Source organism: Centruroides sculpturatus, unplaced genomic scaffold, assembly GCF_000671375.1.
Source record: "Centruroides sculpturatus isolate CEXI.00-Female unplaced genomic scaffold, Cexi_2.0 scaffold502, whole genome shotgun sequence".
Classification (NCBI taxonomy): domain Eukaryota; kingdom Metazoa; phylum Arthropoda; class Arachnida; order Scorpiones; family Buthidae; genus Centruroides; species Centruroides sculpturatus.
The window spans coordinates 487,560-503,823 of NW_019384630.1; the positions used below are offsets into that span (position 1 = coordinate 487,560).

General features: G+C 27.2%; 1 protein-coding gene across 2 annotated transcripts in view; it reads right to left on the minus strand.

Annotated features, from left to right (window-relative positions):
* The window catches only part of LOC111625742 (Kv channel-interacting protein 1-like), a 120,600-nt gene extending 108,772 nt beyond the window's left edge, over window positions 1–11,828 (minus strand). For both annotated transcript variants that reach the window (XM_023368962.1, XM_023368961.1), the window contains exon 1: window positions 11,433–11,828. In XM_023368962.1, the coding sequence (XP_023224730.1) occupies window positions 11,433–11,538 (106 nt within the window). In that variant the 5' untranslated portion in view covers window positions 11,539–11,828. The remainder of the gene's footprint in view (window positions 1–11,432) is intronic.
* Window positions 11,829–16,264: the final 4,436 nt, after the last annotated feature.

Genomic DNA, 16,264 nt, shown 5'->3' on the forward strand with positions numbered 1-16,264 from the left:
TTTCGTATATTAATAATTATTATAATTATTAACACTTATCATTTATGTATAAATAAATAAATGAATCAATTCTCGAACCAAAGCTATTTGTTTGAAAATTATCATATTAATTTAACCCTTTTTTTTAGATCATTGAGAAACCATCTTAAATTTTTCGCACTCTTTAACATTCGAATGTACTTGACCAACTTTACGAAATTAGAAAAAATAAAATAAATAACAACAGGAGAAGTATTTTTTATGTTTAAACTTAAAATAATATAGAATGAATGTTATTTAAAAAGAAAAAGCTCCATGAAATGTGCGTTAATTTAATAAATAAATCCATGTATAGAATATCATATTGATATCAGACTTTTATAATTAATATTTTTTTATAATTAAATAATTAAGCTGAGATATATATAAATAATATAGATAAATGTAAGTTCAGTAAGCTGTATAAAATATGTATACGTGATGACTTGTTTTCTTCTTGTGTTTACACACGTTGAACAATATGACGTCTTATTATTAAATATTTATTACGTCTAGCAAGTTGACGTTACTTACTGTATTTTCATATATTATATTTCGCATATTTAATGTAAGTAAATACAATATATATTTTCTTTTTGAATAACCGAATTTTATCAGCAAAGTGATTTTTATCAACAGAATATATATCGAGCGAATACTTTATCACAATTCAATAAATTTTATCCAAAAAACATTTAGAACGATCTTTGAAGTGTTCCTAAATGTCTCCCCAGATGCAACAAAGAAAATTTTAAACCTTTGTGGCATACATAGAGTTCACTTTGCTTCTTAAACGTTAAGATATACATTCTCTTTTTAAAATTCCCTTAGGAGTCTTTTCGATATTCCACTTTTTTTGAGTTAAAAAGAAGAATAGGCATTATATTTTCTTCTCTAAAGTTTTCTTGATAATATCCACCACAAAAATTATAAAAGGAAAAAAAAAAGAAAAATAGGACATTATAGCGAATCGTGAAGGCTTCTAACTACCGAAGGTTGTGAATTAATGATAAGCTTTCTTTTTACGTGGCACACTTCGGCATTTCTTCTTTGGATCAAACTTTTATGCATTAAAGTAGCGAAGTTAGCGGTTTTTTTACGTGATAAAGAAAAATCCTATTTCAAAATTACATTCTGAACTAAATTTTCTGATGTAAAAATATTAATTCTCGATTCAATTCGTAGATTTTTATTATGAAATTTTACTCCAGCATTAATAAATAAAAACAACAACACGTTCGATTTTATGTCAATAATTCTAACTCGGAGAGAAAATTAACATATTTTAAGAGATTAAACACCAAAAAAAACAACCCAATTTCTGGTCAAACATGTTTGTTCTTTATTGCGGAGAGTCGATTAATTGGAAATATACGTGGTGGAGATGCACCTGTTTAACTCGATAATTGCAGGAGTGACCTCAATCGTTGAAGGATGAAACACTGGTTAATGCATAATCTGATAAATGATTTATAATTGCATAAAGACTTTTCTATTTATCTTATAACGGTGCTTCACTTTCCTATAAAATCCAGACGTAAGCGGTAGAAAATGTTTACACAACTGTATTAAATATGTTTAGCCTAAAAAAAGATAGGGATTTATTTAAAATTATTCTGCATATTATTAATATATATATATACACAAAGTGAACATTTTGATCTGAGCTTGCAAATTTTGATCAGTTAAAATTATTCGAGGATCAATTTTTTTATATTCTTATGTGTAAAGGAATGTAGTTTCGACCTTGAATCGCTATCTTTCCATCAATATCACGACTTTTTCTAAAAATGTAAACGCATTTTTTAATATTTATCATTAAATTATCATTAATTATCCGTCAATCTTTATATAAAACTACTCGAGTTTAAGATAGAAAGATATTTCTCGTTGGATCGCCCAACTTCAGTTTTAATTTCGTAAATAATTATTAAAATAATAATTAAAACAAAATAGAATTATTTCCTTTATCTTTAATAATCCTTACCTTTATACATTTATCATTCAATCAGTGTAGTGTCGATGATTTTTTACATTCATTATTCATCTCGAGATTATTCCCTGGTGAACATTCATTAATTGATCAATCAGCCCACGTTAAAGATTAGCATTATAATTTTTACTGAAAATAACTTCTGGAACTGCAGGAGAAAACTCATCGAAAATAAAACTAAGAAAAAAAAAATTCTTAAAAGTCAACATTACATTTTCTATGTAATTTGTGGCAGATATCCAGCATAGTTTATTATTAGCGCGGGTGTGCAAAGGTAACATCTGTATGCAGGTGCATTTGTGTGGCAAATCGTCATATAATCATTTATAAATGTAATTATTACTTTTCTCTAACTTAAATTATCTTATTTAAATACTATAAATGTTATTAATTGTATCTATTTAGCTTCAAGTAATGAAGTAATTCATACTACAATTTTTTCGCTGTTGTATTACACTAAAAAAAACTCTCTCATAGTTTCGTATATTAATAATTATTATAATTATTAACACTTATCATTTATGTATAAATAAATAAATGAATCAATTCTCGAACCAAAGCTATTTGTTTGAAAATTATCATATTAATTTAACCCTTTTTTTTAGATCATTGAGAAACCATCTTAAATTTTTCGCACTCTTTAACATTCGAATGTACTTGACCAACTTTACGAAATTAGAAAAAATAAAATAAATAACAACAGGAGAAGTATTTTTTATGTTTAAACTTAAAATAATATAGAATGAATGTTATTTAAAAAGAAAAAGCTCCATGAAATGTGCGTTAATTTAATAAATAAATCCATGTATAGAATATCATATTGATATCAGACTTTTATAATTAATATTTTTTTATAATTAAATAATTAAGCTGAGATATATATAAATAATATAGATAAATGTAAGTTCAGTAAGCTGTATAAAATATGTATACGTGATGACTTGTTTTCTTCTTGTGTTTACACACGTTGAACAATATGACGTCTTATTATTAAATATTTATTACGTCTAGCAAGTTGACGTTACTTACTGTATTTTCATATATTATATTTCGCATATTTAATGTAAGTAAATACAATATATATTTTCTTTTTGAATAACCGAATTTTATCAGCAAAGTGATTTTTATCAACAGAATATATATCGAGCGAATACTTTATCACAATTCAATAAATTTTATCCAAAAAACATTTAGAACGATCTTTGAAGTGTTCCTAAATGTCTCCCCAGATGCAACAAAGAAAATTTTAAACCTTTGTGGCATACATAGAGTTCACTTTGCTTCTTAAACGTTAAGATATACATTCTCTTTTTAAAATTCCCTTAGGAGTCTTTTCGATATTCCACTTTTTTTGAGTTAAAAAGAAGAATAGGCATTATATTTTCTTCTCTAAAGTTTTCTTGATAATATCCACCACAAAAATTATAAAAGGAAAAAAAAAAGAAAAATAGGACATTATAGCGAATCGTGAAGGCTTCTAACTACCGAAGGTTGTGAATTAATGATAAGCTTTCTTTTTACGTGGCACACTTCGGCATTTCTTCTTTGGATCAAACTTTTATGCATTAAAGTAGCGAAGTTAGCAGTTTTTTTACGTGATAAAGAAAAATCCTATTTCAAAATTACATTCTGAACTAAATTTTCTGATGTAAAAATATTAATTCTCGATTCAATTCGTAGATTTTTATTATGAAATTTTACTCCAGCATTAATAAATAAAAACAACAACACGTTCGATTTTATGTCAATAATTCTAACTCGGAGAGAAAATTAACATATTTTAAGAGATTAAACACCAAAAAAAACAACCCAATTTCTGGTCAAACATGTTTGTTCTTTATTGCGGAGAGTCGATTAATTGGAAATATCCGTGGTGGAGATGCACCTGTTTAACTCGATAATTGCAGGAGTGACCTCAATCGTTGAAGGATGAAACACTGGTTAATGCATAATCTGATAAATGATTTATAATTGCATAAAGACTTTTCTATTTATCTTATAACGGTGCTTCACTTTCCTATAAAATCCAGACGTAAGCGGTAGAAAATGTTTACACAACTGTATTGACTGCTTTTCCACACCAGTTGCGGTGGTCGATAAGAACTTGTTTGTTGATAAATCAAACATCGTTTCAATGAAAAAAAAAAAGATGATTTTTATACGTCAAAATATAATCCCTTTCTATCCTTACAAATTATCCATTTGAGAAGTAAAAGTGGTAGTTATGTAACCGACAACAGAACAGTTTCGCGATATCGAAAATGTCGATGTTAAATTTTAAAATATTTCAAGGATATTGTTCAAAACATCCTAAGACAATTTTCTAAGAATACCCTTTTAAGAATATTGGAATGTTTATAGGATAATAACAGGAAAATGCACGTCGAGATGCACTTGTTCCGTGGAGTGATACAGTAATAAAGGTAAAGTGTCAATGCATTCGAAGAATATGAAAGAGGAAAATAACCTACTTCTCTCCTAAAATTGTCATTTATTGAGTACAATTTTTAACATAAAAGCAGAAAAATTTCCGTGCTACACAACTGTTTGCTTATCATTAATAAAATATCGTTTCATATTACATAACAGATTTGTTTCTTTCGGTAATTGAATAAATATTTTTATCAACATAAAAGACCTTCGGATGTTTTTATCAACGATAAAATTTTCTAAAACGGTAAATTCTAACGGTAAATACGAAAAATCGATAACTGTAAAACTATAATGCATGATAAAATGCAATTTTTTACTGTTATGATTTCCCAACTACTGTTTCCTTTAATATCATAACGAATAATATAATTTAAAATCGATTAAATTCAGCAATTTTCTAAAAAGATAATTAAGTTAATAAATATATATATATATTTAAATTCTGTTTAACAAACCTTCATATTTTATTAAAATTAAATTTTTTGAATGCAATCGAATACGTTTAATGTAATATTAGAGAATTTTCTGCGTTAAATACATGTTTATTAACTCTAAATTTTTTTTATTTATAATGTAATTATTATATATACAAATTAAAATACATTTTATAAGGCAAATAAAACGAAATACGAACATTTTTGCATTAGTTAAAAGTAGAAAAGTATCCTAGAGATTACTATGTTTCAAGTAAAAAAAAAATCTCAGAATATTTCTATAATTAAGTAAAAACAGAAAGATAAATTTTAAACATATTTTTAAGATGCATAAATTTATTCGGGCTGTAAAATTGCCAAAAATATTATTTTAAAAAAAATCGTAAAAATAAAATCGCTTTATCATTTCGGAACCGATTAAATCTATACATTTTGCTTTCCTTTAAATCGAAGCACATTTTTTGTTCTATTTGTGGAAAAACTTCTTAGGAAAATGCCATCTGAAATGCCTTGACAGATTCAAAAAAAATGGTAGAAGTAGAAAGTAGAATATAAGCGCATAAAAAATGGGGTCAAGGTTTGAATGTTGAAAGCCAATAATATAATCATCTTCTACTTTAAAATATATAATCTGCATTATAATATGGCATATTTTTTTGTATACATTTACTCGTTTCTTCAATTTGTTTATAATGTTTGTTTTCTTTTATTGTATGTAAAAAAAAAGACGTAACTCATTTTAAAGCTCTGTGAAATACTCATTGAAAAATCGCACTATAAACGAAACGATACAAATGCATAATCTCGCATGGGAATTAGTATATGTAACATAAATGGCTTTTAGTAATCGATCCATAACAGAATGATTAAAATGCACGTCTTTGTAGTCTTCGTTATAATACATTCCAGACACCGAACGCGTTAAAGCATAAAAATCTCTTTAAAATGGCTCTAGTGCAGCATATTTTATAATAAAATATATATATATATATATATATATTTTCAAACTGCATCGGACACCAACCGAGCCGGTGACAAGTAGATAGGACATGTTCACAGCCGTTATCAATTCCGAGTGCAGTAGACAACGTTATTGCATGTAACAAAATGAGAAACGTCTTCTAAACAGCACTTCTAGCATCAATTAACTCTTCTATCACCGAAGATAAGAAAATAAAAAAAATAATAAAAAGTTTAGATATACTCGGAAGCGATATCCTCAAAGTCATCTGTCAGGGTGACCCTCGCGACATTCTACTGGATCCTAATCTTATTTTTCTGGATTACGGTATTGACAGTGATGCTTTATGTCGGCGGAAAAAAAAAATCTCTTCTAGTTTGTAAGTTCCGTTATTTTTTCCGCTGGAATTTAAAGTTCAGGTCGTGTTCCGCGGTTTCGATTCGATAAACACGAACAGAATGACAATAGATGGACAATTCCCAAGATTCATTCTTATTCGAATTGTAAACGAAATGGCGATTTCGAAAATTGCAAATGGGCATTTGTAATATTTTCAATTTGCCCGAAAGTTATTTTCGTATCTCTCTTTCCTACATTTAGCTTTCAACCTTTCTAAATACTGGCAAAAGGTGAATAATTTCTGAACACTCCCTCGAAATTCTTATCCTCTGCCAAAGTTTTCCTTCACAACCACATATTAACTCCCTCCCCCTCACTTTAGTGGGAGAAAAAAAACTTCTGCTTTACTTCCGTAAACCAAACAATAATTCGGGGGAAAATATATGGAAATAAAATTTTATTATTATTAAATACATTTATGAAAATTAATAAATAATGTGAAAATGCAATTCCGCTTCGTATCTTAACGATATAAGTCATTTTGTTTGGCAGTGCGAACGATTCTGTTTCACAAAGTAGGCAATTATCCATAATATATAATGGAAGAATTTTCTTCTTAGCCTATTATATAGGAAACTTTCTCTCATAAGAACGATTCAGCAACGTGTGAAGCAGGAATTGCCGTCTGTAAAAGCGCAATAAATTTAAGTTCGCGGCCAGAAAGATACGAGCAATTAACAAAGATGGCCGCCCTTTTTTTTAATGTAAATTTTACCAATCGAATTTTTATATTAATTTTTAATAAAGCTGACCCGCGCTATTTTTACAACAAAATTTATTTACATGCAAATATCAGGCATTGCTCAAACTCGAGATAAACGACGAATCCGATTTTTATTCATAAGTTTTCTTTATTCGTCGATTTTATCATATTACGTATTCGAGCGTAAAAAGATTCGGAGTTTTTTCCGAAAAAACTTTATAACTATTTTAATATAAGTAAATCCGTTTTACTGAAAATAAATTATATATTTTTCTCCAAACATTCTCTTATACAATGCAATATTTTTAGAGTTTATTCTTATACTTTTTTTTTACTAAAAACGTTTCTTTTATCTCTTAGGCATTTATGATTTTAAACAAATGTAATTTTCTTTTTTAAATTCGAAAGATCTGTTTATATTCTAAACACTTTCTTTTACTTATTTTATAAACTCTGTAAAGTCTGAACGTGTTTTAAAGTTAAACTATCGATTTCGGGCGGAGCGATCTTTATAATTAAGATAATTTTCGCCTTTGAAATGGGAAAGATGCTCGAAGGAATCTTGGTATATTTTGGGTGGAGCCGCATCTTAACTTTAATAGTTATATTTAGGGTGGAGTTTGAAGTAAACTTTTCGGTGGAGCTTCTAGAATTTTTGATTAATTTAATTACAGTAAATTAAGTACAATTTTCATATTGAAAATTTATGAAAACTCCAAGTTTACAGAGTATTTTAAACTCATTAAAACTAATTTTAATATTTTATTAAATTGTAATAAATAATTAAAGTCGGACTAACGTGTATACGCTACGGTTATATACGTTTTTAGCTACATTAAATTATCTTTTCAATCATAATAATCGAACAGGAAATCCCATATGTCCGTTTATATATTATCGTACCCAATAAAATCAGATTAGAGAATTCATAAAAAATTCATATTTTCTGTTAAAATAAGAAATTTTAAAACATTCTTTGGCCTTCTGTACGAATAAATTACTGATTAAAAAATCAGCTAGCTATTTCTGGTTTACGATTGATATACATCCCGCAGATGTCATGAGATGTATCAATCACGCAATGCAAAGGATGTACGTTAGATATTGTTTCTGCCTTTTCTGTCTTTCTACTTTGGGTATTTCAATAATTGATGATTTTTTAAAAAATATTATAAGTCTAATATCTCCTGTGATAATCACGAGATAATCTAATTATCACAGATAATCATTTAATAACGAAGTTGTTATTTGTGGTTTAGAATCTGCGTGCGAGGAAAATTAATCGAATTTTAGCTCTCCGGGGTTTAAATTAACTGAAATCTGAAAGTTCTAAGAAACATGTAATCACTTACAAGTGTTAATGAGCGACTTGTTCTATTTTTGAAGGTTACGGATTAATTATTCGGCTCAATTTTCAAAAATTCTCCAACTCCAATATGATTTTTAACCATCGTTTTCATTGGCATAAATGGATTTAAATCGTTTACAATTGAAAAAATGGGGTATAGTTTAGCAGAACAGTTTAATATAGATCTTTCTAAATAATCAAAAAATAAATTATTAATATTTAACATAATATTGATCATTAATAATGATATAACTTACTTTATTAGATTAATGTTAATTGATTACAGTATATATAGTTTTTCACAGTTTTGCTAAGTATTCTTCAACCGAAACAATTTCATTTAAACTGAAATCCTAGCAAATTCCGCAACTCCCATAAATTTTATCCTACGATTTATATCGTATATGGCATGGTTTCATTTTAAAATAAATTTAATACAAAAATAATAAAATTAACTCGGCATAATCCTACCGAGTAAGACACAAAACAGCTGTTTCATGTGATTACTGCTTAAATCTCTATTAACATATTCAAATATGGAAGTATCGACTAACATTATATGTTGGATATATACTATTTCCGTACTAAATGATCGATAGTTACTCAATTGATCATGTGACACGCTAGACATCGATTATATGTGTCTAGTATATCGATTTCATTAAACCTCATATAACCATGTTAGCATGCTTTGCGTGTAATTTTAATATTCTCGGTCCAAAATGGATAATGCCTGTATTATAAACATTAATAAGACAATGGTTGCCTTTCGCCCACGATCATTTGCCTTCTGTTATTGATAATCTCCTAATTACGCGCTGGTCTAATAAAGATATTTCCCTAAAATTATTTTAATTAAATTTTACTCCCTATTTTTAATAATTTTCGACTTGTTTTTTTTTATAATAATATTCAACTTTATCTATTTAGGTCAATAATTTTACGATTATTTGATGTGTTTTAAGTACAGTACATAATACAAATTGTAAATTCGATCGCTCTTTAAAAATAGGCATCTGTAATGGAATACAATGATGAGATTCAAGAATGATTATGCCGTATTTATGTTTATTTGTGTATAATTCGTTTGTTTTTTCTGGTAAAATTAATGAAGATTGGTTAGAAATGTGATTTTTGTCTTCACTAAAAATAGATTTAGACGCCTTTCTAGTAAATTTGTTCTTCTGCCAACTTTTTATGAGTTTCCTCGTAAAATTTTTTGAATACTAAAAAAATTGACTTTATTGTCACTTTTTTATATAACAAATCTGTGTATTTTGTAGTAGAAAATGCTTACGATTTTTATTTATTTTTTTTCGTCCAGCTTAAATCAAATATTTTTACTTATTTGTGAATACGTCAAACAAATTCGGCTGAGTAACTCAATATGTTCCCGATTTTGTATATGAATAAATTATTAAATTTTTATTTATAAACATACAGATTGTTGCAGAGTTTTTCGAGAGATTATTTTACGGTAGTTGTTATCACTCATTGCCAAGTATTCTTCACTCATCGTGCGTTGTATAAAATTAGCACAAATATGCATATTTACGGTAACGTAATACGTACATAATTAAATTTCTTACAAGCGTTACATCAGTAACAAACGAGAAAAGCTATTCGAAAATTACGGAAAACTATTTGCTTCGAATGCCCTTTTTTACGTTTCCCAAATATTATTTGACATATTCCATTTATCATCGTGTAATTTTTAAGTTTAAATTCAATTTACTTTCGAAGAAAACATTTTTTTTTTTTTTTCAAAAAAAAGTCAAACATTTATTCAATTTCAAATTGGAGAACGATTAAATTTTTTGGAATTTTCTCAGAAATTCATATAAAATGATTAATTGTTCTTAGAAATATAATCTATTATAGCTAGGCTTTTTTACTTTAAATTATATCGTAAAAAACAGCTCGTTTACATCGCAACGTTACTACAACGATTTTTCTGTACAGTACATTTTCAATAATTTCTGCACTAGTTACCAGGCATCTCCATAAACCAATATGTCTATGTCACATGTTGTAAGCTCGTATTATTATAAAGCAAAAAAAAAAATCTATATCTTTTCGAATATAAAAGCCCTTTATGTATACGTATATAAGGAATTTCTTATATTAAACAGTAACATACATAAGAGTAAGTTTTCTCATTATTAAATATAAAAATTTAACATTAGAAATGGTTCAGTTATATTAAAAATTTTAGCATTTATCTAGAAGTCCTTTTATGTGCAGTAGAAAACACGCAAGAAATATATCCCCTATAAAACTAGTTAATGTCCTCTTAGTGTCACATGCTCCGCTGTCCAATATTCCAATTTCGCTTTATTCACTCATCAAAGACGTAATGTGCATTTACACACTTGAAATATTTATCGCTAGGAAACTCTTATTCGTATACAATAATTGGTTTTTTTCCCAATACACACGCTACAAGGAATTGTGGATACCCAAAAGCAATGAAGCTTAATCATACTTAATATATTTATAAATCAAACTGATCTTAGTCGTCTTTCGTAAGTAACTTCTTTTCATGCTTACAGTTTGTTTCTCTTTAAAAAAAAAAAAAAAAACATTTTATATTTTGAAGAAAACAATACGTAATTAATGAATTTGTGTTTTATTTTAAGATTTTAACGTAAAATTCTTCTATAAATACACTTTAAAATCAGTTCGTCGTCTCGCTTTTTATATTACTAATAAAAAAAAAATGATATTATGATAACGAAAATCAACAGGTATAATTTAATTATTGGAGCATCTTAAAGAGTTAAATTACTTTTTAACTATAATTTTTTAAAGATTTTTTTTAATTTACAAGTGCTATTTTTATTGACGAATTACAATTCTTTCCACTTTTTATTAACGAATATTCTCGTCTGGCGAAATTTTCCGGATTATTTCATTAATTATTAATGATTTTCCAGTGGAAATTTTCAATCGAAATACCGTAGCGCTACAGGTACTCTTCGCGTCTTCATTACATGTTCTTACTCACGCTTTCCGTACATTGAAGGAGAGAAAAAAAAATCAAATGCTACCGAATCCAACGGGTAAAAAATTTTTCCAACTGATCCATTGGCACTGGATTATATTATAGAAAATGTGTAGAGTTAGAAGAAAGGCTTACTTACCATCGATAGGGCTGAGCACATCCGGAGATTTAGCCATGTCGTACTGTTTCGCACGAGCACCGTTGTCACTCCCGCTAGTCTGTTCGGAATCGTTCTTAGCAGCCATACTATTGTTCTACATCCCGGAGACAATCATCTCCGAGGAGAACGATGATTGTCTAAAAACACGTATTCGAATAGAAAGACGAAATTCGTCCTTGACAGATTCAATGCCTTCGACGCATCCCCACACCGTCTATCTATCCTTTAATGTTAAGTATACATCGCCTTCCTTCCGGCACCCCGCACAACAACAACAAAAAAGAAAAACTGTTCTTTTTAGCGGGGGAGAAGTAAAGGCACATCCCCCGTCTTTACGGTCTGCGCTTCGACAAACGCACCTACCCACAGCTCTGTGAGTAGGATTGTGAATGAGAGCTGACTGATTTGGCAAACCATTCCTCGTCCTGACGTCACAGCGAGCATGCCCAGACGTTGTTCGATTGCGTGTAGATGAGGAAAGACTATCGATTGAATATTATTAATATTTCTATAGTCTTAAATATATTTTGATTTCATTCTATTCCCTTTTTTTCCATTGTAATGAAATTAATGTTCAAATCTAATGATACCTCTACTAAACGCACTGTTCCTACTCCTACCTGTACACATGCAGCTAAACAGGTGAGAATAAGTGTTGCTTGGTATTTCGTATGCACATTTTCTTCTTAAATATTAACATAAATACATTGTCTTTACAAGAAAATACCGTTAAATTCTCTTCTACTTCGTTTCTTATCGTCTACACAACAAAAATTTAATAATTTTAATGAATTTTTATTATTTTCCTTTCAATATTTACAAAATATACTCTTATCATTAAGAATTCATGTTATTTTAAAAATCTAAAAAATAAACAAATTTATTAATTTAAGAAAAAAAACAAAACATAAAATAAGCCAAAAACAACACAATTAAAAAGTTAAAAAATAAATATTTTTAATTTTCTGATAAACTTATATAATATATTAAAAAAAAATTAATTTATATATCTTAAAACATTTTCAGTTATTTCGTTTATATTATTTAAAGAAATACATAAATAAATTATATAACTTTTAAATTAAGAAATGCAATTTATATATAGTTAAAATTACCCCCAATTTCCCTCACAACCTCCTTAAAAAAAATTTCCCTAAACAAACACGTACTCTAAAAATATTCTTAAGAATTCCGTTCGAAAATATTTTCTCTTGCTGATATTTATATGCACTAAGATATCCCTAAATAACAATACAAGGTAAGAGATTTTAGGGATATTTTTAAATCTCTATTTTCTAATTTTAAATATATATATAGAAGACATTTAAATATGATATTTTTTAAGAAGATAAGCTTGGTAAAATAAGTTTAAATCTTGTAAGAATAAAATCTATAAATAAAAAGAGTTGAAGGTTTTATTTAAAAAAATAAATAAGAGAATTACACGTCTCAATTATTGTTTTTGTGGTTTGGTTTATATTTAATTGTGCAAAGTAAATTTTATTAATGTATAGATTTCCTGACAAGAGCAGTACACTCTTATCCAATTTTTTTGTCATTTTTTGCTGTCGGAATCAACAGTTTTCTTGAAACCACTCTTGGCATCGATCAGTATTTCTTTAAAACAAATCATTCTTCGCTTCCGTTTTCCGATAATATTTTATGTAAAGGAAAGAGGGGGAAAAACACAGCAATTCCTGTTCTCTCGTGTGATAATACACGAGATATATATCTATATTATTAAATTTTTACTTAAAATATTATCGATAACGGCAACGCGACGATTGGAAGATCTCGACTACTTTATTCCGATTATATTACAATTTTTATTCAGTGTAATACGTAATCCCGTTGATATTTAACGATATTTTAAGCTGTGTTGAACCGCTTCGCGTCGCGTCGAGTCGCTTCGGCGCATCGCTCATCTTAACGCACTCTAATAAATTGGAGGCGCAGCTTTTTTTTCTTTACCTTCTTACATCTTCGTATTAAATCGATAATGTTTTTGCTTGTATAATTTTTCATTCTATCAATTCGAAAGCTATTAATAATTCTAAAAATATCTTATTTAATTATATTATACGAGTTAAAATTTTTAAAATTTATTATAAACTTTGTTGTTGTTTTTTTAAGGAAAAAAAAAGTCTTTTTTTTATTATACAATATAAATTCTGAGTAAAATTAATTTATAAATTTGAAAAATATCATTAATTTTAAACGTTATTAAAATAAAATTAATTAATTTATTATTATAAAAAATTATAAAAATAAAGTTAAAAAATGTATTAGGAAAATATTGATAAATAAACTTTAATATTTTATAAATACTTATGGAAAAATTCCAAGTTATTTATTGAAGTAAGGTTTTAAAATTTTATATTTATTGGAATAAATTAAATATAAATTTTATATTTCGTTTTTTAAAAGTAAGTTTGTTCTCATATTTATTTTTTAATGTCGAAATATTTTCTCGTGTTCTTCTTAAATTAATAATATAAAAAAAACTTTTAAAAAATTTAACGTTTATAACATTCTGTTAGTTTTTTAACTGTATATTTTTTTATTATATTTTTATTCTATTTTATCACTATTAACATAATAAATTTTAAAATTAACAGCGAGTCGTAAATTTCGTGTATACAAATATACGGCAAAAATATTTTTATAGGGATAATTTAAATTAATTTTATAGTATTTTATGCATAAAAACTGGACTAATAAATTAGACAATTGTTCCTGTCTCTGATTCGTAAATATCAGCTTTTTCAAGAAGGTCAATGGTAAATGCAACAGATAAAATTATTGATTTATGGAACCCGAATAACAAATTTTGCCTGGGGTGTAAAATTGCTTTATTTATTTATTTTTATTTTTTAATTCGTATACGTTACATGAAACTTTAATTCGAACATTATAGAATCTTATATTAAGTAGGAAAAAATATTATTTCTTAATGCTCACTAAGCAGAAAAAAAACGAATTGCGTTCAGATTGGCCACAATTAATATATATATATATATATATATATATTAATTATAATTTAATAAATGGAATGTTATAAAAATTGGATTGAATATGTCAGAAAATCATGTAAAATTTTCGGTTTCTTCGTGTATAATTTGGGAAAATTATTGATCAAATTTGGTAACATAAGTTGACAAATTTGATATTATATTATCATTATACAGTATTAAATTATGTATTATTTAATATTATCGTATTCGTTTAATATTATCAAATTGTTATCTTATGATATATTTCTTAATTACTCTTCGAATTTAAATTCGACTTGATTTACAGTACTTGGTAATTCCTGACATACCGTCGTAATATTTTAACAGTAAAAGAGCAAAACTGAAAATTATGTATGGTTAATATTTTTCCTAAATGTTCACTTCTATGTTTTTAATTTTTTTTCTTTCCCCGTTTTAATTTTCTGCGCTATAAATTTAAGAAAACAAATGCAGTAAAGCAATTTTTAGTGATGCTTTGGAATCGCTTCGATGTACTCAATATATTTTATTTCATTTTTTTTTTTTTGTTAAAACATTTATTGTAGATGCTAGTTTTACAAGATTAATATGAACAATGTTTTTTTGCTCTTACTTTCTCTTGTTTTCTTTTAAAATAAATTACAAATACGTAAAAAATATAAAGTTAGAAAGCAAGTATAAATTTCACCTCTTAAGAAATAGTGTTTTTTTTATTTTTAGAGGTTTTTTTGTAGAATTATGCGTTAAAATTGTATGTTGTATAAAATACGATATTTAAAACTTTTTTTTAATTTTAAGCTAGACCAAATAAATATTTTTTTATAACTGATTCAAGGAAAATATTTTTAGCAATAAAACATCAAAACTTGGAAATATTCTTTACATGTGATGTCTTACAATAGATAAAACAGAATAAAGTAATCATTTTTACCAGATTTAAGTTTACAACCAAAAACTTTTACATTATAACTACGTTCTACTACTTGCAACCCGGGATTTCGTTTTATATCTTCATACGGATACATTAAATTTTAAGCAGACATATTCGCTTTATTACGTATAAGGAAAAAAAACTTTTCATAAAAAAGAGAGTAAATTTTGATTTTTAAGTAAGAGTTTTTCAATTTTTTTACGATTTCTTTAACAAAATTTCATCGCGTATCCAAAATTTCACCGAGTACTGAAGCAAACCACGAAAGAAAAATCAATAAATTCCTCCAGTTGAGACTAGTTGCTTTATCAAAATGTCCTCTGGAATGCATTTTGGAAAACATTTGGGATTGAAAAAAAATGTTTGCAGTATACCTCGCAGGTGTAAAAATGCAGCAATTGTGGTAACTCGAAATAGAAAGTTGAAGTTAACAGATAAGAGTTAACACCTGTACATGCACCTGTAAAGGTGTGTAGTCTTTGTAGCAAACGTGTATGTGCATCGCTGAGACAGCACCGTCTGGAGAGAGGAACTGTTGTGTTGTCCTCTATCGATCTGTTTCGGTCCGGAGAATTAACACTGAGGAGGCAAAAGGTCAGAGTTCATTGGGTTATAGATAAGGTTTGTTTATATGTTTCTTTCCAAAACATAGCTTTTGCGCTATTTACGCATCTTCCGTGTATTCTATCGTCGAGATTTTATGCAAATACACTATACGTATTTTTTATAATTTTATATATTTGCAGCGCCTTCGTTCCATTTTTCAATGGAAAGCGATATCAACTCCATCATATTTCCTCATCCCTTTTGCAAATATATATTTCTGTTATATATTTCTAAACTCGTGTAGGTATTTATTTATAATTATATTATTAAAAACTTGAAGC